The sequence below is a fragment of the Acanthopagrus latus genome, chromosome 9 (genome assembly GCF_904848185.1).
Source record: "Acanthopagrus latus isolate v.2019 chromosome 9, fAcaLat1.1, whole genome shotgun sequence".
Lineage (NCBI taxonomy): Eukaryota > Metazoa > Chordata > Actinopteri > Spariformes > Sparidae > Acanthopagrus > Acanthopagrus latus.
Genome location: NC_051047.1, coordinates 14,760,479 through 14,787,325, shown reverse-complemented (window position 1 = coordinate 14,787,325; position 26,847 = coordinate 14,760,479). Strand labels below are relative to the sequence as shown.

The window sequence follows — 26,847 nt, the reverse complement described above, 5'->3', positions numbered from 1 at the left end:
TGGCGTCTCTGCTGCAGACTAGCTGCCATTAGGGCTGAGAGCAGCATTTATTGTACAATTAGGGCCGGCTAGATCTACCTGTAATCATCTCCATACAGGTGTGAGCTCCTCTCTGGACAAGGGAAGTGACTCATCACTTGTCAAACATCAACACTTTGATGTCGGCATTGTTCATCGCGGAGCCCCTCGGGACATCTGAGCACTACTGTTTGCCTGTTTAAAACGCTCAGAGATTTATTGCATTTCACCCAGTTAAAGAAACACACACACACGCAACATGAAAAAAGAAAAAAAAAACTCTCTTCCTACTGATGACGGATGTTCCACATGCCATGAATCATTTGATTTACGAGCCTCCCCCCCTTCCTCCCTCCCGTCTGACAGTCATACTTTCGTGTCAAGAACATTTTAACAAACAGTCATAGGTAAACAACTTCCCTTGTAATACAATGCTGCCAAGCAAAGCACTAAAACAAATTTTGTAAGAACTGACACCACAAGCCTAGAGGGCAATTGGAAAAGTGCGATAACAATCCACAAGTTGGTGTTATTGACGAAACGGCTGTAGTGTGGAAAAGTAGCCCTTTCAGATATAATGGATGTCTAACACCAGCCTTTTGGATCCGCTCTCACTGTGGCCAGATGACAACATTACTATAAAATGTGTGTTTTTTGACAGAACAGAGGATCATACAGCGGGAAATACAGCGAGGACGAAGAAGTTTATTTAGTACATTAAAGGTGCAGTGTGTATACTGTTTTACTTTGTTTATATGTGACAGACCCTGCCGCCTTTCAAGCTTCAAACAGTGTTCTGGGGACCTTATTTTCCTCTGAGAAGAGCTTGTTTATTGGGTTGTGTAAAAAAATAAACATGTCTGAGTTCGTATCATTTCCACATTAATAATGTAAATATTAAAATTCACAGTTTGAACGTCCTCTACAAAACTACATAGTGCCCCTTTATAGGTCGTCCTTAGTCAGTTCATATTATGAATAGTGTTGCACCTGCAAAGTAAAAAGTACCAGTCAGTATATTAGCATTTTCCCTCAAGCCTTGTTTGTCACTAAGATCTGTGGGAATTTCCTCCTGCGATTAAGCAACGACATGTGAGGACAACGGCAAATATTTGCAGCAAAACAATTTGAGATATTATAACATTTACTTATGATTTACAGCCACTCTCCAGATGATATTAATGACTTGTTTGGGTTTGAATGTACGTATGTTTTTTTTCCATTGTTTTTTCCTTTTTTTTTTTTTTTTTTTCGCACTCTCTTTGATATCATATGGAAATGACACATAATTTCAATGTAAAATGAGGACCATATGCTGGTGCGCTCTTAATGAAGTGCAGAGTCTGGAGGCTGGAGCTGGATGTTGTGTCGGAGCTTACTTAGTGCCACCTCCAGGCAGATCCTCTCGCAAAGATATGACCGTTTTCTGTCAGCAGGAGACCACAGTCAGAAGATCAACAAGGCTAACTCACACACACACACACACACACACACACACACACACACACACACACACTCACACACACACACACACATACACTTTTCACACATGGCACATGCTGTACAGACACATGCACACAGACGTTTTATAGCTGAAATGCAGATTCAATGAAAGTTAGAAGAAACTAATGTAGATGTAGAAGGAAAGTCCCTTGGTGATGATTAAAGGGGCACTATGTAGTTTTGGAGATTAAATTCACACTCAGAATTTTAATACTTACAACATTAATGAGGTATCACAGCTGTTTTCAGAGGAAAACAAGGTCCCCAGAACTCTGTTTGAAGCTAGAAAGGTGGCAGGGTCTGCCACATTTAAACAAAGACACTATGAAATTGGATTGTCCTTTAAGATTAGTGTGTTTATTCAGTTTATTCGGTCATGAAAATGAAGAGAGTTTGTACATAGTTTGTTTAGACTGATCAAAAAACATTCAATGATCTTCTCTTCTGATTAAAATGTCTTCCCCAAACCTACGAAGTGCCCCTTTAATGAGTGCAATGAGACGGTCTCCGCCTTTCTTCCAAGCTCTTACCATTTGTTCTTTCTCCTGATGTAGTCTTTCTCGGGGAGGTTAACGAGGTAAATCATTGGTTTGGATGTCAAAAACAAGTATTTGTTCAACACTTCGATCTGTGGCGAAGACACACAAGGCAAGAGGCGCTGAGAATCTGAACTTTTCCCAAAGTCGCCTTTGATGACAGCACAAACATTGATGAGTGAAGAGAGATCAAATTAGGGTCTGGTGTATAGCCTCGGTGGGGTGCGACTATAAAGCCTCTAAATCAAAATCAACACGGCCAGATGTCATTAGCTTGTACAAAAGTAATGTCAAAATACAACCAACAAAAGGCTGTGCATAATATTAACTTGTGATTTGCACAAAAGACGTGTTTCCTTGAGAAAAAGAGAGAGAGAGAGAGAGAGAGAGAGAGAGAGAGAGAGAGAGAGAGAGAGAGAGAGAGAGAGAGAGAGAGAGAGAGAGAAGGAAACAGCAGTTGTACTTTTAGGTCAGATAAAAAGATGAGCGAGATAAATCACATTGATAAATGTGACTGTGACATCAAAGCCTTACCTCCTTGTCGTTCCAATCGCGATAGTAGCGGACGTTTTTCTTTTCATCCACTACCCAGCTCTTGATTTTGCACATAACGTCCTGTTTGGGGTTAAAAGAGAATGAACAAGAAGCCATTAAAGGAGATGAAAAAGAATATAAACCCAGCAGGGTATGGGGTAATTATTTCCTAAATGCATGGCATCCTGATGCCAAAATGAACAATGGCTGTGCTCGCATTCAAGCAGGAGTGGCCTGGCTTTGACAAGGGATGGCATGCACAAGACCCCCTTCCCTCCTTTAAATCATGACAAAATGCCTTCTGGGGTGTCTCGCTCGGAGCCGCAGTTTTGAACATCAATATTCCATTGGGACTGTTTAATGAAAAGGATGGAAAGAGGAGACAAAATTGGAAAAGAGCAGGGAACTAATTGGAAGTTGGTTAGTTAGGTGTAAATTATTGGTCCTTCCTCAGGCACTTTGCAGAATGTAGTCATACTGAATAAGCACTAGTGAGGTACAGAACTAATTATTCAGTGTTTCTTCTGGAGAAAATATTGAGCATTTCCAGCTATGTATGCCACATTCATTACTGAGGTACTTGTGGGTTGAGACCACAGGCAAGACTGGGTCTTGACAGGATCTGGAAACGGAAAAGGGTGGGAAAATGGGAGGGAGGTAGTTATAAAATTTGTAATAAAGAAATTGAGCCTATTATTGTTGATCCAGCCCCACAGAAATTAGCGGAACACATTCTTTTTGTTCCTGTCAACTTGACCTCCCCCTTCATATAAAAACTCCTCCACCCCCTGCAACACTCCCCCTACCTCCTTTTCCCTCCCCAAACCCTTGCAGCACTTCACAATCATACTCCCTTTTGAAAGAACTGAGGAAAAAATCCTGCCAGAGCCTCAATTACACAATGGCAGAAAAAGCTCCACACACTGACCCCCAGCCAGCTGCATTCACTCTCTGCACATCTCTCTCCACAGGAATTCTAAAGGCCTTTTAGTCAGGCAGCCAGAGTGCAGCCAGCGGGAGAGAGCGCAGGAAGAGCTGCATACACTCTGCCCGCGCCGTCCCAAGTCTTCACAGAGAGATTAATCATCTGTGAAATGGAAACAGCAAACGGCCAGTGACACAGGCTGAACCCGCTCCAGGTTTCCCTCATCAGCTCGCAGCCGCCGTGCAGCGCTCCTCTAACAGGCAGGTGTTAATAAAAGGCATATAGGTCCCACAAGGGTCAAACACATATGCCTGCCACCATGAAGCGCCGCTGGTGGGCCGGCTTCTTATTATTGTTTTTTAAGGATAGGGATTTTGAGGATTCATACGGACAAAAGCAATGAAACATTGTCTTTGTAAACACAGCAACAGCGGAATGGACTTAAATCTGTACAACAATGCATATATATGAGCCCTGTGTGTGCATACATTCAGCTTCAACTCACAGTCAAATATTAAGTGACCTTATTCATTCTGACTACAATTTAAACCATAAAAATGCTATTTCATAATAAATCACTAATGTCTGATTTTTTCCGCCTTCTTGTTTATATTAAACAGTAGTTTTTTTCTCAATCATTTTACCCCTAAACCTGTCAGATACATTTTTAGCTTTAGTAAAAATAAACTACTTATGTGCATTTCCCACAAAGCAGGAAGTACATTAAAGAAACAACGACTTTAAAACATTTTTTGTGTGTCACAGTCTGCATATATTTTATATCATTCTTTAAGGAGTGCATTCGGAGTGTATTGCACTTTATGGTACATATTAATAAATAGAGTAGTTCTCTCATTGTAAGGCATAGTGTTTTCATACCTTTTGCAGAGTTAGCAATGTAGAGGAAGTGATTTAATTTCTCATCAGACATATTTTGAGTTTTGCACTATTGAGTTTATGTGTTTTTTCATCTTTCCTCATTATTTTAACACATTGTTTTCATATTGTCAGTATTATTGTATGTATTATTTTTTGTCTTAAAGCAAGCATACAAAAATGTGAGTGTGTGACAAAAAGAAATTTAAGATTTGTGTGACTGGTGCGTCATCTTCAGTCATATAAAGTTTTACAATGTAATTGTTTAAAGAATGAACATCTAGATGGTAAAATAAGTTGAGAATAATGAACTCTGCCATAGGCAGGATAAAAGTGTGCTTTGCTCTTGAAAAAGAATTTCCAGCCACTTGAAGGCCAGTGGCACTTATAGGAAACTGAGTGCAACAATGGAAATTAGGGTTTTTTTTTTACAAGGTCTCACAAATGAATCCGTAAAGTGGAAAATCTAAGGCAGTAATCACCATCAGTATTTCCTTTTTTATTTCATTGCATCCTGTGGCTCTACAGAAGAAAGAACTAGCTCTTTTTTTCTTCAAAACTGTATATTCTTAGACTTGATGCACATGTTCCTGCATATAAACACTGACATAAACATGTGTATATGTGTCTGTGCACAGCTGAGCGTGTCAAACGCCAGGCTCAGCCTGTGAGACAATCACACAATCCCTCCCATCTAAAAGCTTGGTGCAGCCTTTGATAAGCACCATTCTTTGCCATCTAAAGAGGTCTTCTATAGATTTCACTTGCCGACGTGTGCACAACCTTTGACAAGTAATGTATCATTTTTATTCATTGCCTAAAATTGTTAGCAATTATGTGCGTAAGCGGCCACCTGCCTGGCCTGAATGGCTCCTGTCTGTGGGGCTACAGGGGTGTGGGGTAGTGCTGTAGGCTGTAAAAAGAGAGGGTGGGGGTGTGGGGGGTCGTCTGAGAGGAACCAACCAAACTCTGCAGCAGGTGAAAAAGCCCCTCTCGTTAGTGTAATGAGTGGTCAGAGCCTCGGTGTCTCGGGGCCCTGAAATTGGGCATGCCGCTCCGAGTGAAAGGCCGGGTCCCCTCGCCCATCCGAGCCTGCTCCTCCATCGTCAGAGAATCATGAGACGTTTACAACCAGATCATTGCTAATGTTTGCGACTCAGCCTCATTACCTTAACAATATGACCATCTGAATGCGTTTGCATCCACATACGTCGTGATCCGACAGCCAGGATGTGATTTTTTTTTTTTTTCTGATCTTACCCTGTGTTTTGCCCTGCACCTTGCCGTGGAATCCTCAGTCAAAGAATATTCTAAACATTTACGGTATTCATAGCGAGGTATAGGCATATGTGTCACCCGCTGTATGGCCTTACACAATTTCCTGAGCTGCTGTAGGTGTATAAGCATGAGCAAGAGCTGTGCCATGATTTGAGTATTACTTTAGATGAAAAGAGCTGTGTGGAAACACTTTCATTAGCCCAGTGCTGTGACCCAGGGTCAGCAGCTGAATAAGTAACTCTCTATTAATGATTTCTACAGCAGAAAACCCCTGACCCCTGATCACTTTCAATCTCGGAAAGGGGAAAAAAAAATAGGGCAGGGGGAGGGGTGAGACCTATTGGAGGGAGATTAAAAAAAACATACTTTTTTTTCTCCTTGGCCATGTGTGTGGGAGGGTTATTATTTGTGCCGTGCTGTGAGGGGGAGCAAAGGGCCTGCTGGGACATTGACTCACGTATTCTGGTTTGAGTTTCTTGTCACCGCCTCTAATGGCCGTCTTCTCCAGCTTGTCAATAATAGGACCGATCATCTCCTCATCCTTCAGCCGCAGCTCCTCGTGGATGATCTCCATATCCCTCACCGGGTCCACTGTCCCCTCAACATGGATGATATCCTCATCCTCAAAAGCACCTGCAGCGCCAGGATACAAACACACAGAGAGTGCATCAGTATAGAATTTTTTTCCCCCTGCAGCAACAACGTGCACACATGTAGTACAAGCAACAGAATCGATGGCATTGACTTCTTGAGATCGAATGTGAAACAGTGATTAGATTTAGCTGCCCACCCCCCCTAACACCCCCCCCCCCCCCCAAAAAAAAAATCATTAGCTTTTTGCAGAGAATGTGGGAAAAATAAACATCCAGATGAAAAAGCACAGTGGGAGTCACAGGAAAGTCATAACAAATATAATAAAAATACTCAGGAATACATTAAATATTTCTTTTCAGCGAGCAAGTGTCAGAGCTGTGAGAAACCAGCTTACTGTGTCAAAGTAAGTTCCACTAAAATTGGCTTTAAGTGCAACAGAACAGGCTTGTCTGTCAATCTGCATGCAAAGTGTGTGGTCATGCATTTTCTACCCCTCTGTCTTAAAACTATCAGCCATTAAGATAAGAAAAAATATGAGAGATAAACAAAACTGAGTGTGATTTAAGAGAAAAATGTCAACATTCGTAGATGATAGACGACAGTCTTCCCCCTCATCATTTGCGTCTTAGCCGTGGCTATGCTGGTGATTAGGTAATGAGGCTCTGAAGCAGACCGTTTAGCCAGCAGCTGCTCTAAGGACTCCTTCTGATTCTCCAGCAGAGCTCAGGGGTGAGGGAGGGGAGGGAGAGGGGTGAGACGGGTGTACATCTGTCACATGAGAGTGACAGCCTTTAATAGTACTAGTGGCAACTGTAGTGGGCTCCAACATGTTCTTTAATTTATGTACAGTCTGTTTTATATTATCACTTAGGGCTGGAAGACAAACAAAGGACTTCATAAATACTAGGAATGAGCAACAAAATCAAATACTATGATATTTATACCTCAATATCAATACTGGGACAAATGAGTTAATTAATCAATATAAATGTAATTTTACTGTAATGGAGCTTTTGAAACCAGGAAAAGGCAACACTTCTGAGATATCATGATTACAAATGTAATACCTATTAGAAAAATGAGTTCTCAGAATCAAAGGTAAGAGTACTCATGACTCAAATAAATGTCCACTGTGCCTGTGAAAAAAAATATTATGATATCATCTATTCATTATTACCAACCCAGTCAACAGAATAAATGTTGGCAAAGTATGTTTCTGCAAAACCACAGATAAGTTAACTTTACATGTCTTTATGCTGCAACTTCACCTTTCCTTAGGTTCATATTTTTCTCTCTTGTCCCAACCTCTGATTAGGTTTAGGCACAAACACTTGGTTAATGTTAGGAAGAGATCATGTTTTGGCTTAAAATACCAGTTTTGGTCACCTCATTTAGTCCTGAGTTCTTCTTAAAAACAACCGCTGGTGTCAAGCATACAAATGTTAATGCAGCTGGTAATAAGTCAGGTAATAAACATATAATGTGAAGGTGATATATGATACGTTTTGTACAAATGTCACTATGGTACATAGCCTATGACATGTAACCTTATCCTGGCGACTGGGCTGCTTATTACTTATGCAAGTATATAAAAGTAGCATTTTGCTGTTGTAGCTTGAATTATTTCATATACTGTTGGAACAACATATGTTTTGCATGTACATCCTTAGAACAGAGGTATAAAGTAGCACAAAATGTAAATACTCAAGTAAAGTAAAAGCAACTAATACTTGTGCAAAAAGTAATGTTCTTAAGTTATGCTCCACCGTTGAAGCACCTTTATGCTATGTTTACATAAATGCAGTATATGGAATATGCCTGCGCATGTTTTCATAAATCAGTCAGTAACAGTGACTCAAGAAGTTTCACACTGTGCCTTAATGGGAATGCCATCTCACTCAACAGGGAAGGGGATGTTAGGTGATTTGGATGACTTGGCTTTAAGTATTGCCGTGTTGAGGGACACTATGTTTGGAATGTTCGTCGCGGAGTTTCTTAATATTGTTAACTATCCATATTCACATGTACACACCTGAGCAGTGAACGGCATGTTGACAGGTGAGGCCCTGCGAGATAATAACGTCACCTCTGTGATGCGCACGACTCATCCTGAGGCTGTCGCTTCCATCTCTCAACAAGTTGCAACGGTGATACATGGAGAAGATATTGATGATTCAGAGCTGTGCGTGGTTGTCATGATGGGACACAGCATACCGGAACAGTCAAGTTAACCCCCTGTCACTCCACTAATCAGATCAAGTCAGACGAATGTCTACACAGTACAGTGTCTACACATGAAAACAGACCCTCCACTAACAAGAAACAGTGCCTCTGAGACAGTGTCTGAGCTGAAGGTTTTTTAGCTATGTGGCTCACGGGAGGTCTGTCAGTCTGTCAGTCTGTCAGTCACTCGGTTGTCGGTCCAAACTGAAATAATTTAGGAACGTTTTGATGGATTGCCATGAAATGTTGTACAGATATCTGTGGCCCCAGTAGACTGTATAAATAGAGGAGAGACCTTCTGGCTCTGAAAAGTGCAAACTGCCATAAAACTGCATTTTTGGTTTTGAGTAAAATGTCTCATCAACTAGTGGATGGCTTGCTATATAATTATGTAGACATTCGTGTCCCATGGGATAAATTATAATAACTAGCATGCTAACATGCTACACTGTGAAACATAAACTCCTAAATATTAGCACGTCAGCATGTTAGCATTATGATGTAGGAAAGAAAGAAAGAAACGCTGCACTTTTAGCTCCAGTGTGTAGGATTTGGGGCATCTAGCAGTGAGGTTGCCGATGGCAACCAACAAAACACTCCTCGCTCAACCTGAATAAATGTTACAAAGATGTTATATATTTTACATTTCATTATGTCACTATTTTACATTTCTTTAGGTTACATTTTCTGGTTTATCTGTGACATCGCTGTGTTTACGGTCTGGTTAGGTTTAGGCACAAAGAAACAGTTAAGTGTTTGAAAAAGATCACATTTGGACTTAAAGCATCTGTTTAGTTTGCCAAAAGACACAGCTGGAAATTGTCTAAAGGTCTCCTTAAAAATATCCAGAGGTGCCTGCTCAAAAATGTTGGCACTTGAACTGCAGTCACTGGCTATAAGCCTTCTTCCCTGCAGGTCATAAATTTGTAATGTGAACACAATGACACATTTTGTTGACATGTCAGTATGTTACGTCATCTACTACACATACAAATGTTTGCAAAAACATTAATTGCATTCATTTGATCCTGGTGATTGCACTGCCTGCTGTCACCCTCCCCTTGTGGTTGCAGAAAGCGTGAAAGGCCCTCTGGTGTTTTGATTGTCCATTCTGGGCTGCTGTAGAAATAAGGTGGACTCTGTAGATACAAAGGGTTGGCTTCTATAATGAATACACAATGATTCTTACTCTCAGGTAATTATTCATGGATAAAAACATATTTCTGAATATTATGTTCCAATTCTGCTAATTGATCCTCTGCAGTAGACTCTTTTTCATTTATAAGACTAGATGCGTGTAAAACTGTTGTGGAATGGGAGTGGGAGTGTATTTATTGAAGTGTAAGAGACACTAAACTGTGAACTGAACAATAAGAAACCCCCTCCAAGGATCTTCCACATGCACAGAATATCATATCTTGTTGTTCTTCTGGGTTAAGGAGCGATAAGTACCTGATTTTTCCCTGAAACTAAACTACGGGGCTTTTACAATCTAGCACCACTCATCAGTCGAATCTCAACATCAAAGCTCAACAACAAAATGATAGACACCGAAAAATACTACACCGGTGGCCTTATTACACATGCAAGCCAACAGAAGCTGTAGACTTTTGTGCAAGCTGTCATCCTGTGCGTTGTCCTCATGGTGAAATGAACTTATCCAATTACTCTTTGCCTAATCAGGCTGTTTTGGTTCCTGTCCTCTTGCAGAGGTACTCCACAGTATAAACAGTTCACTTACGCCACACAGAAAGGGGCTAATCAGTGGAATTATTGTTTTGCTGTGCCAATTTACCAGCTCCCTGTTCAGCACTGATTGGAATGAAAATTTGCTATTGTCTCTGCATGAACTCAAAAAATATAATGCAATGTAATCATTTTGTTAGCTGCAAGAATATACATACATTACAGACAATTATGATGTACAGTTTTGATACACTGTGTTACAAACGGAAAACGCATACGAGTCTGTTGTTCAGTTTAACACATATTAATTAGGAGTGAGGAGTTCTGAAAAGGTTCACATGGTGAATAAACCACTCATGATTGTTAATAATCACTGTTTATGAGAGCACTGGGAATGACTATATTTATTAACAAATGTTTAAAACACCAAAGCAAGTGCAATCATTTCAAAACACATTTCTTTTTAAATAAGTCGAACTATTGTTATGCATCCTTCATAAAAAAAAAAAAAAAGCTGATAAATCAACATTTGAAAGAGGCTTTTCAAAGCGCCGGAGCAGCTGATCACTCACTATTTAGTCATCAGCTGACACTCTCCTCTGACTACCACATATTCCAAAGTAATTTGCTTTAATTAATTTCGCCTAATTTAACATTCACATCTACTTTACCGCCGTCCCATTCACGGCTCAGAGCTGGAGAACAAATGAACGAGGTGAAAGAGGGAGAGAGAGGGAGAGAGAAAGAAATCTGAGGGGGCAATCTCCACAATTAGTCCTTTAACAACTGGGTCTGGGTAGGGATCTCTGAAGACAGCTCTTATGAGGCCGCGGCGCCACACAAAGCCACATGCAAGACAGTAAAAACACACACTGACAGTAAAAAAAAAAAAAAGAAGACAGAGGTTGGAGAGGCCCAGTTTCAGGAGTCAGGTCGGTCGCACAATTCCGATTTTTACTGCTTCATTTCAAATGGCGTGTGTTTTGAAGACACTATTAACAGGTGCTCCTTTATTAACAGACAAAAGGATTAGTCTCCAGAGGGTGAGTGGTGTTCAATGGCCTGATTACAGATCAGGCTAATCTCTGTAAAATTATGGACTTACAGCGGCACTGCAGGCCAGTTAAATATGAGAGGATAAAACGCCCTGAAATCATAATTGCAAGAGAAAATAGAATAAAAACAAATATGTTTTAGTGACTTTGCTATTTTTTTTCCCTTAACATTAACCTCACTATGCAAAACTGAACACATATAGTATATAATTTCTGTTGCTAAGGGTCCCTCAATCAAAAGAAACCAGAAGACATCCGTAGCGTGGGACAATGGGAGTTGTTGTCTTCCATTGTTAAATAGCAACCATTGCTGATGAGAATCTACATGACTAAGGCATAAATATTAATTGACAAACCAGTGTTTGGCTTTTTTATTTGCATCATGGTTAGTCAAGTTCAAACTCTTCCTTTCTTTGTATAACTGTCTTCGAAGTTATAGCAACAGGCGACCAAATGAAATGCACCTCAGAATTTTAATATTTCCAAGATTAATGAGGAAAAATGTTCAGAAATATTAATTTTTTTCCATAACTGAATGAACAAGCTAGCTGATCTCAGAAGAAAACTAGGTCCCCAGAACAATGTTTGAAGCTAGAAAGGTGGCAGGGTCCGCCACGTATAAACAATGTAAAACAGTGCGAATCTGTGTTTGTCTTTAATTTTTATGCAGTCATGAAAACAAGAGTTTTGTTCGTTTATTTAGTTTGTTTAGACATAAAATACAGTCAGTGAAGATCTTTCTCATCTGACTAAAGTATCTTCCCCACAACTACACAGTGCACCTTTAATGCAGAAACGTTACATGTTGTGTCTTTAAAAGTTAGAGTCTGACACCTAAGTACACCAAACAAGCTCGATCTCACTGTATATCACCACTTTCCTGTCAGCTGAACAGACAAGGCAGCTGTCTGAGTCAAGTCGAGATCAATACTGATTGAGCTGCTTCCTCTCAAGTTGCTACCTGGGAGGATATGTGGTCAACATAATTCAGTTAAATTACAGTATTCATTGACTTTTAACTTCCTGTGCATGTTTTCACACGCGAGATGGGTACGAGCACATCTAAAGAACTTGCATTCCTCGCACTGCTTTTAAAATGTTCATGCAAACTCACTGCCGCAATTCTCCTGGTATTCAGAGCAGTAAAAGCTATTTTACGAGTCTGTCAGGAAAAGCACATTATGTATGTCTCCCCGGCATAAAAAAACACTGGCAATGCACACAGTTTCATTCAGAAAATATCGTCTCGACGTTCACTTTCGGATACATGAAATTGACAGCTGCTTCTGTAACAGAGTTTGTGGCATATTCAGCCTTGTTTCTTACGTCAATTATTGGCTGCTAAGCATCAGTTTGACACCAGAAAGTGGTGGGTTTGAGCCCTTCAGGGATACAACTCATGTTTTCTTCATGATCCCATCTTTCAAAATAGATCACGGTGAAATCACAGAGCTCGATAGTATGAATATCAGCACCCTGCAAGGTGTCTCCACTTCCTATGTAATCTACTGTCAACTGCAGAGTTTTAAAGGTGCATCTTTCCACCATGCCTCATATGACTGCCTGTAAAATAAAAAAAATAAAAAAAACTGCATGTAGGGGCAAAGCTGTTCAGACGGGCCTGATCCATGTGCTGTTGAAAGGTGGATGTGCCGGGGAGGCTCCGGTTTCCATGAACTCTGACAGAAAACAACAGTGTTAATTCCCTTATCATTAGCTTAACCTCTGTCATTCAATTTACTTTGTTAAACCACGGAGCCTGAGAGCGCCTTGATTGAAAGGGACCGACATATGCACACCACTGTTGTCCCACATCATTCAGAGAACAAACCTTTTTAGATCCTTAACTACTATAGTGCTGCTGATTGCACAGGCACCAGCAATTTTCTAACCAACCGCCACCTGAACAATGATGTGTTCAGCCTTCAGGCCCTCCAGCCTTTCAAAGGTGAATCATTTCACAGTTTGGAGCGAGATCTCCATAGCAACTCCTCTTTGAAGGGTTTAGAATCACCATCCAATAATTCTATGATCATCGGGCCTTGCCATTCCCAGTGGTTCTTTTCACAGCGGACAGGCAAGGGGGGCACGAGGAGGAAGCAGGAAGATTCTACAGTCTATTTCAGGCAATTCATCTTGCAGCCCCATTAGAATTCAAAATATTGCGACCTTCAATCACCGAGCATGTTATCTGGAGCTGTGGCGATCTCCAGTCAAGATGGGTAGACATTTTGCTCTAATCATCCAAGATGAGTGGAGGCTGACAAAAACTCTTCATTCTCGCTGAAGCAAAATGCTCATTTAAATGCTGTGACAGCTCCTCGACACGGCCCGGAAACACACAAAAGGAGCATGATCCTCACAGCTGAATGATGCAGATGTAGAATTGCAGCATGGGTTAAAACAATAACTAACATAAACAAGGAAGCACATATTGCATGGGGCCGCCGTGTTTTCATTTTGTTCAAGTGCGGTGTGGGAAGTGGGCTGCTTGCTCGTTAGAAACCAGATGCCTTTGCTAGAACAGTACAGAATATGTAGTAAAAAGACTATTTAGACTAATTTCCCTTCATAAAGGGGCTTTATATAATACATGTGCGCGGATTGTAACATGACATAAAAAATTAGACCTTCTCTGACTCTCTCGTTTGCCTATACAAGCCTGTGGATGATTTGTCTAAATTGTGAAAATAACCTTGTCTTTGCCTCTCTTTGCTCCACTAACGGAGAACAACAGCAGCCAACATTGGTTAAAAAATGGAGTCTGCTAACAAAAACAACCGGCTTCCAGCTGCTGATGTTTGTAAGATGCACTGGGTCCACAACATTAACACCAACCACGCAAGTAAATATTTGTCCAAATCAATCATGGAATGTAAATGTATCATTGTTCAATATTTTGATCACGAAATGACTTTAAAAAATTAAATTTATCTGTCCATAAGCTCTACTCTCCTTTCTCAGCCATTGTGCTAGCTTACCGCGTAGCTGCCAAAAAGTGTATGCTGTGACGGCCAGTGTGAATGCACAGTACTTGTAGATTAAACTATTTTTCTTATTCATCGCATTTCTTTTGAAATGTGTTTACTGTGCATGTTCATATCTCACAAAATACAATGTTACACTAAATGAAGTGCTTCCTCGGCGTGCCATAAACTGTGGTTTATTGTGAGGCTAATCCCATGTACACTATTCTGGTTCCAAAAGTGTACACAAAGCACTGTATGTATTTTAATCTGGGAAAGATACTGAACCAAAACTGCTCCTGATGTGCTGGTCTGAACCTTTCATAGCCACTGCTATCAATGTATGAATGTATACATAGCCAAAGCGTCTGCTAAATGTAAATGTAAAAACACTACATTACTGAAAGTAATTTCTGTGTGTAACTATATTTAGTCCTATCTGAAGTTGAAAGATTTCTCCCTTCTAAATAATCAATATGTTTCAGAAAACATAAAAATCACACTTGTTCGTATTGGTTGTTAATTAATACATCAACGCAACAAGAGATTCAGCAGCTGAGTTGTTGATAACTTCACTCATTGCCTGATCTGTTCAGATCACGCAGTGCTGAAGTCGCTGGGCTGGGTGACGTGTTCTGGATGTTTGTCAAGTTTGAGAATTTGCAAGTTGATGAGTGACGAGGCAGAATTGCTGGAGAGCAGCCATTACTGGCGTCAGTGGTGAGGCAGGTTGGCCATAAATCATCTCTGTCTGAATAGTCAATCCAGTTTGTTCTTAAAGCCTGCAGCTAAACAATCAGTTTGATTTGCTCAGTATAAGCGATTAGTGAAGTGTGGGCTGGAGTCTGAATGATGCAACAACCAAACAGAAATACGGTTTCCTTCCAGACCGAGCAAAGTGAAGGCCAACATATTTAACTCACTCTTTATCATCAGATTCAGATATTCATCAGACAATGACGAGTCTGATATTTAAACTTTTTTAAAAGATTCTATTTTTAGAGGTGAATAAATTGGACCTGGAGAGGGATAAACATTGTCAAATTGTTGTTGACTGATGCTCTGATTCGATCACATTAGCCTCAACCAAAAAACTGAAATAGGCTGAAACACACAGCTAATACTTTTTGGATAACAGAAGCAGTTAATAAACACGACTTGCATTTGTTATCATGATTAATCATTGTGCGCAGGGGGCATCAAACAGGGTAATAATCCTGTCAATTACATGCAGTATATGAATGTATTTGTTATTTTTTTGGGGTTGTCTGCCTCTGTGCACCAGACGAGTTACAGTTTACAGCAAGTAACCAACAAGTATTAAGTGCATCTGTTGGTGAAATGGAAGTGATCGCTGTATTGACATGTCTGATTCCAGTGAATGTTTCCAGCGATAAACGTACCACCTACGCTTAGAGACTATTTTCACAGAGGTGCACAAAGCAGCTACGTCACATGGTGCATCTACAAAAATAACCTGAAGCTCAGTATCTCCAAAACCTATGAGCTTATGGTGGACTGCTGCCGTATGTCTATAAGTAGAAAACAATATATAAGATGTGGATGCTTCACACACATCTTCAACCTGGCATCACAGACGAGCGATGCAATCACCACAGTTTCAAAGTGGGCGCCCAGTTAGAGTCACTATTTCAGTACAAATTGTGAAATATGGTCATATTCTCCCCTTCTGCTCCTCAGTTATGGCGTTAAAGCGTCACTGTGAAGTTGACCTTTGTCTTGTTGGTTAATAAAAGGTCATCACTTCAACAGTTGTCAATCAGATTGTACCACAGATACAGTAGTCGTAAACACAGGTAGAGGTTTATAATTACAGCTAATTCTGTGATTTTAAATGTTTCATCATGTTTGTAAAGATGTATGCAGATTTGCTACAACTTCTGCCATATTTTCCTATTTATTCATTATTATTATCATTTTAAGGATGAGGGATGACATTAGTTTGGTACTCACCAGAAAACAAAAGGTAATAGTTTAGGGTACTGTAATAAGCATAAAATTGAATGACAATAGCACACCAAGACCTCTGGTGCTGTTATAACATTCAGTGCTGAGGTGATGTAGATCAATGATGGTAATCGATACACAACATGAGGAAAATAGCGTAAAGGTTACAGTTTGTAGCAAACAACTGCAAAATTCTCTTTAATGCAATTGTTTGTTACAACCTTCCAACATCTTCTTGTCCAACAGAGACAGACTTAGGGGACCTAAGCTTTAAAAACAATGCCTTAATCAATGAATTTATTATTGATGAATACTGTTCAGCTCTGTTAAGGACACAACAATGTAACATTCCCACTCTAGCTAAAATGTTACTAAGTTTATCTCTTTAAATCTGGCAACCATTGTTTAATGAAATGGGCGACGATGCCTCTAGTGAACCTCAGGCAGTAGAGGAGGAGAAGGGAAGAGTTGTAACTTAACCAGGAGTTCAGGTGCTGAAAGCATGAATCTCACAGTGAGAGAAGAGTCTCTGCCAAAAATAACAGCTCCTTTCCAGCCGGCTGCCCACAACCACAACCCGTCCCCACAGATACACCACAGTATCTTAAGGCTAGACTCTTACTGAGTGTCGTGCAACCGTAAATAAGTCTTCATTAGGAGTGAACCAGAGCATTTCTACAGTGACGGGAGGACACTGTGTGAGCATTCAAACATCTAATTGCTGGAAACCAAACATCTGGGAATAAGGCCAGGTGAGCTGGCAGAGTAGCTTGCAGGGAACAGAAGAGCAGATGAAGTAGAACATGTCTGTGTCTTGTCTCAGAAAGCAAGGATCCAGCCTTGTTCCAGTCACCGCAGAAGCACTGGGAACGCTCAGCCTGCAAACCACTTTGTTATGAGACCGGGGAGCACCAGTCATTCAACAGAATCAGCTTTCAGGATGTCATCAAGCGACTTAATAGTTTTTGGAAGGTATTGTTGAAAGCAAATCCACTGTTAACGCAGCGCTTTTCAAGGTCATTAGGGGTTGAAAAATATTCACAAGGTGCACGCTACTGGGGGAATTCTGAGGCCTCAGGAAGAAAATCTCTGGAAAAAGTTGGATCCTTTCAAAAACTGTAAATCTATAAAATACAATGTGGTAACCTGTTCCACCTTCACACCTTTGTAAAAACCCTGTAAGTTTCTATATGCTAAGTATTTCTGAAGTTTCAAAAAAACTTCTTCACAAAGAACTGTGACCCAATATAGGGAATAAAAGTAGAACAGTACATTCAGTGAGTGCAGATCTACACCGGGTGTAAAGTCAAAATGGAAGCAAATGCAACATTAAATTGAGAGTTATACATTTTGTGCTATGCTTAACTTTTGTGGATGATAACCTGTCTGGTATGTTAGTATTCTTCACGTGCTCCAAGTATAGATGTGAAGATGTCTTCAGATTTTAACAGACATGTTATTTGTTTTCCAAATGGTTCAACCTAATCCTGTTGTGATTGGCTGGTACTTGTTGTCTTGACTGATCTCTTTTTGACTTCAAGAGAAAAAGGGTGCATTTAGAACCAAACCATGATGTTTACCTAAACCTAACCAAGTAGTTTTGGTGCCAAAATCTAACCAAGCTGCTACTGAATACAACAACAAAATAACATGTCAGCTAAAAATTAGAAATGAAAACTCACTTTAGTCTTTAGACAGGACGCAAACACAGGCACCCTGGGGGAGCAGCTAGGTCACAGCTAGCATCTGTCAGTGAAAATATAGTAGATGTAAGATTTTTACAGATACAGATTGGGATAAATATACAGTAAAATGTCCTTCAATGGAATAACCTGTCATGGCTATCCTCACAAGACTGAGTCAAAAAAAACAAATCTTCAAATGGGCTTGACTTGCTCATTGCATCTCCCACAAAAAAAAGTCAAATCAGATGTGTGAGGATATTATTGATTCCAAACTAAAACACAACAGTTCACCATTTATTTGTCTTTTCGATTCATGCCAGGGGACCTTATGATTCATGATAACTTTATTGTGAGATTGGTTGATTGATCACTACGAAGGATGTTCACTAAAAAAAAATTTGTATCCTATCAGTGATACAATAAGAACAGAATAGTTTCTTCACAAAATGTCAAGTGATTTAATGCCATTATAAGAGATTTCAGCATATTTTGAGGATTGACTATCATATTATCACATTCTTATCACAGCAAAGTTGGGTGTGACAAGGTTAACTGTCCTGGAAGAAAAAACAAGGCACAACAGTCTTGGTGTGCATATTTTTAGCCTTGCCTGAAATGGCTTCTGTAATGCTGTAACGCATATCAAAAAATTGTGTATACTGCTGGAAAAGCTAAAGGCAAAGCTTTTAAGATAGGGTCTGAAGGAATCTTATCAAAACGCCCGGCGTAGATAAATATTTTACAGACAGAACAGGCAGAAAAAGAAGACTAATCTCCGCAAGTGGGTTTGTGTCACTACCACCGAGCATCTGTCTGTAGTATCTTTACAAGGACTTCTAGTAATTCCATGACAAAAAAAGAAACATACCATTCCAGACATGAAAAAGTGAGATCCACCCCAAGCATATAATCAAGATATATAAAAGTAGTGGCTGCAACATTGCAGTCTGCCTGACACTAGATAGATATAATTACAAAACAAAACCAGCTATGTTTAATGGTTAACTTGTAAAACATACCACATTGTTTCCAAGGACTCTGCGACAGAGGAAACAATGGCACGCCAAAGCAGATAGATGTAAACACACAGAGAGCTGAAGCTGTCGATTGGACTATTTCCAATTGTTGAGGATGTTTGTCGTCCTTGTGTGAGTAGAAACAAAAGAGTCGGTTTCGGGTTAGGATCTGGCATATACATTTAGCCCATGTCAAAAGGAACTGTGGGTGTTTTAACCATATACTAATGGTATATGAGATACATATGGTGTCAGACACATTATGAACAAAATAATGATGTGATATATATATATTGATGTGATAACACAATGATAGGCTTCACACTGTAGAAGACATTTAAAGAATAAGGCTGACTTCACTTTTCAAGATGATTTGTGGTCACTTAAGTGGTCTACTGCTTGCTTTTGCAGAACAGTGTCAGTTTTGGCAGCTCTACCACGTAACTTAACGTTAGCTGAGATCGGCAAATCCAGCTAATGTTGGTGCTAAAGCAAGTGACGAGCTAACATGGCTAATGGTTTTCTAATACACTTTGGTGATTATTGAAATGATTTAAAATAAAATAAAAACACTGTGGTAATTACTATTAACAATATATGTGAAGCTAACTCTGGAAAGTGAATTGACTGTCTTGACTATCATGTGGTGATGCAACAGTAATATTACTTCAGACATACAGTAGCTTTGTACATAACTAATAGCATTTCCTGTTTTTTTTGTTTTTTTTTTGTTTTGAGCTGTATTGATTATTTTCTTTAATTGATAGAAAGGTCATCCCGTCAGCTACCCTTAGCTGGCTACTATAAGGACTAGTGCCTTCAATTTAAACGAAAACAGTCTAGTCAGTTTTGGCAGCACTTCTACATAACGTTAGCTGAGCTTTGAAAATCCAGCTACTGTTGGTGCAACAGCGAATGACTACCTAACATGACTAACCCTTAACTTAGATGCTTTGGTGAGTATCAAAGTGATTTAAAACATGGAGGTAAATATTATTAACAGTATACACAAAGCTAACTGTGACAAGTGATTGAACTCAATACCGACGTTAGTCAGTCAACTAACTTTAGCTGGCTGCTAAAAAGACTAATAGCACATTTAGGTTTAACAAAACAACACTGTGCGTCAGTTTTGGCAGCTCTTCTGCATAATGTCACGTAAAGTAACGTAACATAACATAACATACATAATATAACATAACCTTTATTTGATCCCTGAAAATCTGAATAATGTTGGTGCTACCTGATTATCTAACATAGCTGATAATTATCAAAGACACTGGTGATTTTTATAAATGCGTAAAATAAATAAATAAATAAATAAACACTGTGGTTAATATTGTTAACAATATATAGAGTAACTTAACAATCTTAGAGTTGACTCCAAAGTACTGTTACCATTGCCTCTATCCTTAGTTAGCTCACTTTTCACACTTAGCTTTTTATTAGGAACATAATACTGTTAACTGTGTTTTAAATCATTTTTATAAGCGCCTCAGTGTCTTAGATAACCAAAAAACACCTTCTTGACTGAATTTTATCTTTACTTTATCTTTTATGTAACAAAGTCCTTAAAAACTGAACAGACAGAATCTCATTTGTCTCACCTCACATGACTTGTCCACTCTGTAAATCATTACTTAAGTCTGGGTGGTCTTCTAGTTCCTCACAAACTACTTGGCGTTTTAGGCTATTTGAAAACTGTGCTGAAACAGAAGTAATACATTTGTAAGTGATGCACAGAGACAACTCGGGAAACAATATAGGAAAATGGCCTCAATCTTAAACCTTTCTATCCGGCCGTTCCATGCCTGCCACCGCTGACTCTCTAATCAGAGCTCCTTTCACACAGTGGCAAAGTCAATAACAGCATACAATCAGTAAACAAATTCAGCTTTTTCTAAAAAGGCCCTCTGCATTCATTTCAGTTGCCGTAATTTGAATTATTCTAGCGTGAAACACTTAAATTGTGTAAGACAAAGACCATGTCAGAGGCACAGAAGAACTTGAGACAAAGGGAGACCTGGAAAGTGAAGCCTGAATCACGGAGGGATGGGCTGTGAATAATCTGTTGAGGTTATCACATCTGTACTGTCACAGACTAACAGAAGGCAGGATTTCCAATCAGTCTGGAATTTTTTTGTACAATTTCCACAATTTTTGGCAATGGAACAAATCTGTGTTATTTTTATTATCTTATCATTATAACATACAATGTTATTTTAGAAATTTAGAGATATTCAGGGAATAAAGAATAAAATGGAAAAGAAAATAAACCTGTTAATCTCATAATATGTTGTCTTAATAGTGCTACCAGTATTGGAAATGTCTCTGCTGCTGCCACAAAAGTGTAATTTATAGGAAATGGACATTACGGGGTGGCATACATCTGCTTAAGCCTACTGCTTCTCAGTATATTAGACTGTCTACTCTTCGCTGTAGGTATCTTCAATTGTAGTGTCGAGCTAGCATTAGCAATTAGACCAGTAAATATTGGAGCTAAGGGGCCCCACATCACCGAAGCTGACTGGAGATTTCCTCCCCTGCAACCTCGGCTGACAAACGAAATGCATCTTTGTTCGGTAAAAAGAGGAAAACTGGAATTAAAAAGGTGTACGTTTGCATTTTTCTGTTTAGTAAGAAAAATAGGTGTAAATATATTTATGTACTTAATATTTTGTGAGTTTATTTTGCTTACTTGTTAGGCTTGCTAGTGAACTCACTGCTTTTACATCTCCCAGCTGAAACTATGGTGGCTATCAGGCTCTTGCTGGTACAATGGGGTACTATGAAAGAGGGCAGGTGGGGGAGCTAGCTGGTGAGCATGCAAACATCAGTGGACATCTATGTAACACAGTACATAGATGTCTTTGACATCAGGCCACCACTGTTGTTTCTTCACACAGTTGAAAAAGTTCATTTTTCAATGTTTTGAACTAAAATTCTGGCCATATCTTACAAAATGCTTCTGTAAATGCTGGATCGTGTATCACTGAGTAGTCGACGCATGATCTGATATAACATATGTACGTAATTCATTCATGAGACACAGGCCCTTGCCTCTTCTCAGCAGCGTCTTGTACACCTGTGCACTGTGACTTAACACATTTTTTACCCCACAAATTGTCAATACCCATAAACAAGTCACTTTTGAGACTGCATTGGGAGGGAAAAACTGTTATCGGAACATCACTATTAATAACTTACTTACCTCTGCTGACTGCGCCCAAGCTTAATCAAAAGTGGCATTGGGAATCGTGTTACAATATCATGTGGTGCTTCTCCTGTGATGTTTCCAAACCTCAGAATATGTTCCTGATTGTGTGAAGCCTAAACCAGGCGCAGACCCTTTCACTTGCCACTTCTGTGACTCTCATTTAGAGAGCCGCCCAGTAGGAATGTGAGGTTTGGTCTGACTTCATAATTCCTGACTGCGATGTTGATCTTGGCACCCACACCACAAGATGCCTCACGAGCAAAGCTTTCAAAAAGCTGGTACTGGAACTATTTAGTACAACCAAATGTCGCTGGTGATATTGTAAAATAAACAGTATAAAATAAACTTGCAGGTGTATGTTTAATGTGATTTGTTGATGGTGTGAAATCCTGTGAGGGAAGGAAACTGTCAACCTGTGACTCACGTGTCATGTGGAAGATGCCGTCGCAGGCGCTGATATGGGAGAGGAAGGCATTTCCCAGGCCTTGACCAGCATGAGCACCTTTCACCAGGCCAGCAATGTCAACGACATTAAGGAACGCTGGGACTTTGCTGGAAGTAAAAGTAAAAAGGGTAATTAATTGAAGACTTTAAACATCATCAATATCATCTTAACAAAAACTACAACTGCGTGTATTGTCCTACAATCAAACGGTCGAATCAAACAGTTCCTATAAAACATTACTTGTTTTTTCAGATAAATCCTGATTAAACTCCATTATTTATTGAGTTTTATTGTGTGCAAGTGGTGTCAGAATAATTGGAAGGGACAGGGAACATTCTGGTATTCAACTTACCAACTCAACATTGTACATGAAGAGACACAGCAGACAAAACTGCTTGTTTGGAAACGTTTTTATAATTCTTGTGTGCTGGTGTTGTATTAGGTTGCACTCGTTTAACGTGATCTTTGAACCCAAGGTTAAACGTGATCTTTGTTATTGAGCAAAGTTATCGATGGGAAAATTTCCAGCCAAATATGTGGTGACAAAACCAGGTAACCAGGTAGGCCAAACTATGACATTTTCCAGACCCTAACCAAGTGGTTTTGTGCATAAAACTTAATCAGACCATAAACAGCCATTGTCACAACATGAAATTGAAAATTCGACATAAACAAACGCAAAGCTTACCAGCATTTATACCAGCGATTGTTAATATACAGCTTTAAACTTTAAACAGCTATTGACATGTTGTTTAAAACCTCTGAGCAATGAAATACAGCACATCTTCACTTCACTTCATCATAGTGTCCATCTTGTCTCCACATTACCACCCACAAGCTCATTAACACTAAAGTCAGAAGAACAACTTCCTAACGTTGGAAATGGGACCATCCAAGAAGTGCTTGTTGCATGGTGTTGCATTAAATGGCAGGGAGTTTGGTTAGTTGAACAGATTGTTCCCAAATATACATACAACTTGTAAACATCAAGTAGTGGAGAAAAATATACATTCTAATGGAAAACTACCTCAAATGGCCTTAAAACAAAACATTGAGTTTAACCAACACAAAAAAATAACTTAAGTGGACATCTTAGCAGAAATGCATGATGTTATTATATATTATAGTAAATAGCCCATTTGTTGGGGACTGTTTTCAGTCGCGCATAAAACACATTTCCAAATAACTACAATGTCCACGTTGATGGTAAGTTAGGAACACATCACCCTGCCTAAGGTTGTTATTGTAGAAAATTGCATTTTCTTGCACAGATATGTTGTATTTTGATGGTTACTGGTGTATTTATTAATAGCAGTCGCATCTGTTTTTCATTAGATTAAGTCACAGTAAAAAACATAAAAAGGACAGAACAAGGATGTTCCTGAGATCCATATGCTATAAGAATTCATGCACGGAAATGCTGTGTGCTATTCAACGTCGAATGTCCTGTCAGTCAGAATTTCACCATTAATTTGTCAGTATAGCACAGGAAATCTGAATTCATCCTGCTTTAACAGCCCATACAAATGTGTATGATAACCAGGTGTTGGAGGTTTCAGACGCTTCAGCCTTTTTCGTCAACAGAAAACCTCGGAGTAGAGCAGCAATCATACACCATACAGAATACTGGCAGCTACATGTCAACAACATTGTTATATGTTTTCTCATACCAATAGCAAGAAGAGCGTCAGAGACTACAGATCTGAAGTGTGAATAATAGGTGAACGATGTGACCCCATACCTGGCAGGTTTGTGGAATTGGCAGAGGAAATCATAGCGTTCATCTGGAATGGGCACTCTGCTTTCATTTGGGTCAATGGTGCAGAAGGGGAAATTTTCAGCTGCAGCCTGACTCTTTGTCAGCACGTTGAAAAAGGTTGACTTCCTGAAAATAAAAACAGCATTGAGGCCAATCTGTATGAAACGACTGGTGTGCGGAGCGCGACTGTCTGGCAGTATGATCCTGAAATACTAGTAAATTATGCAAGATTGTCTTTTTTTTTTCCTGCACTAAAAGCAAAAGGCTTATTCTAATAGATTGATTATTTGAATAATGAAAAAAAATATTATGTCCAATTACAAGGTCAGATAATCCCATAATAGATCAATTGCACATGGAATCGAGGGGCAAAATTACATTTTCTGATAGATCTCAGCTGTCGAACGGGATCAGCCAAACACCGCCCCATGTTGTGACCAGGGAGAGATTTATTTTCCATGGCACAAGCAGCTCAAGTGTACTTCAAAATCTACAGACAATGGCAAGTGTCTAAGAGTAATAATGGCATGGCAGTTCACTTTAATCCAGGACTTTCCATCTTTATCCCCTCACTCGGTGCTTCACATTGAAATGATTGTTTGCTAAGTCCTATAGGCATGAAATTGCTCAAGATTGCTAAAGAGCAGGCATTAATTCCTTGTATAAAGCTGGGTTGTTTCTCTAACGTGTACTTGAAGGCTGTTGTTGGGTCACCTTGGGGGGGGGGGGGGGGAGAAAGATTTTCCGCGGTAACACTTCAACCGTCATCAGGTGTAAAAATGCTCTTAATGATAAGAATAATTGCACAGCAAATCACTTAGCAACATGCTAATTACAGCCTAATATCCTGGACAGAAGGGGGAAAGGTGACATATATTGAGGTTACAGGTGAGGCTTTAGTGTGTTTTTTTCACTGGTGGCTGGTGGAAACTCATTCCCCTCATTCCAGTCTACGAAGCAAGGCGTAGACTGGATATGTGTTGTGAAACACATTACAAATCTATAGACCTATCACGCGACTAAGGTTCCATAGTTGATTAAGACTGAAGAACAGGTGAAAGATCCAAAAGGAGCTAACAGCTGGAGCTACATTTATTTCGCAAATCTATTTTTTAAATTTAAAAAATCAAGCTGATCCATGTCAAATCAAAAGTAAGAAATATGCCTTAATTTAACTTCCAGTTTTAGATACTGCAAGATAAGAATCACTGATTATATAAAATTTGGATCTTTTGGGGATAAATGGAGCTTCAAACATCTATCTGACTCTTTTTTTGTCATTTATAATGAGCGTATTATAAGGAATACACAGTGCATTTCAAAATACAAGTGAGGATCCTTCTAGCAGGTGCATATTTGTCATAAAACATGCGTCTAGCTATGTAATTAAAAAGACTTCACGTCCAACATTCACAAAAATGACATATCCTTTAATGCAACTCCCCTCCAGTTTGTTAGAACTGAAGAAGCCTCTTGGATGAGAGGTGAAACGTCTCCATGAAACTGAAACATATCCAATTGCCCACGATACAGCATTTAGAACAAAAATAAATGTTAGATAAAAAACTCTTCAGCCTTTTACCAGAGAGTTGGCTGTATAGAGATTTTTTCCCTTTGTTGAATTAAGAGCAGAGTAGAAAAGTTAAGCGTACCACAAGGAACTTTTAACAGTTATTAAAAACAGTCTAGTCAAGTTTAATACTGATGCTTCAAAGAGAACTTCATAAGAAAACTAGCCAATCAGCAAGAAGATTAGCTATTTCTATATAGTTATTACAGTTATTCTTAATGCCTGTTGATACCCAGGTGGGATAAGTTAGAAGAGAAGTTTCATAGCCTGAGGAAAAAAGCTGTGGAGTAGTCTGGTGGTACAGATCAAGATCTTCAGGAGGTGGGAGTGTTCACGCTGTTTTCACCCACAGGGGCAGCCAGAATCCACCAAAAATGTGAGTTGTGTGCAGCAGCTTTAAGACAGAAGAGGAGGACGAAGAGAACTGTCCGGTCAATGCACACATAATTTAAACGTGTGATTTGGCAAATCAGTCTGTAATCACACATTTTCCTGCTCATCAGATGGGGTCGGAGAGCAGAGTCGGCTCCCAGCAGTCATCTTACATGACTCCTGTGATGGTTGATATATGTATTATTACAATATCGGAAGATTCTCGATTCTTTGCCTCCCAGCTTAATGGCTCATTAATCCTAATCATCTCGGTTCATGCAAGCTGCCTAATTCAGTTTCATCAAGATACTGTCCGATTGTTTCCTGCGGCCTATCCACTCCAAATAAATGAAAAATAAAAATCAATGAAGAGTTTTGTACGTCTGTGGAAAATGTATATATATCCTCACCCACATGTGGGACATTTTTTTGTGCATTTTGACTTATCAAGCAATATTAAATGGGGCTTTGGGGACTTTGAGATTAATAGAGATTCACAAGATTCAAGAAGTAATTATCTTGAGATTAATTGTTCACTTTGGCCTCTTAATCTATGACTGCTACACAAACACAGAGCGAGTTTCATGCGGCAGAGCTGCGCTGAAGGCAAAAAGAAAGGTA

General features: G+C 39.4%; 1 protein-coding gene across 5 annotated transcripts in view; it reads right to left on the bottom strand.

The window, feature by feature from the left end:
• Window positions 1-26,847, bottom strand: part of LOC119025607 (obg-like ATPase 1) — a 52,208-nt gene that overhangs the window by 19,761 nt on the left and 5,600 nt on the right. For 2 of the 5 annotated variants that reach the window (XM_037109316.1, XM_037109317.1), the window contains exons 3-7: window positions 24,267-24,410; window positions 22,505-22,632; window positions 6,128-6,303; window positions 2,592-2,672; window positions 2,052-2,149 (exon numbers count right to left, since the gene is read on the bottom strand). In XM_037109316.1, the coding sequence (XP_036965211.1) occupies window positions 2,052-2,149; window positions 2,592-2,672; window positions 6,128-6,303; window positions 22,505-22,632; window positions 24,267-24,410 (627 nt within the window). Of the gene's footprint in view, window positions 1-2,051; window positions 2,150-2,591; window positions 2,673-6,127; window positions 6,304-8,296; window positions 8,542-13,059; window positions 13,119-17,844; window positions 17,909-18,866; window positions 18,991-20,470; window positions 20,570-22,504; window positions 22,633-24,266; window positions 24,411-26,847 lie in introns of those variants that run through there. The other 3 variants (XM_037109319.1, XM_037109320.1, XM_037109318.1) reach the window with 3 other exon arrangements.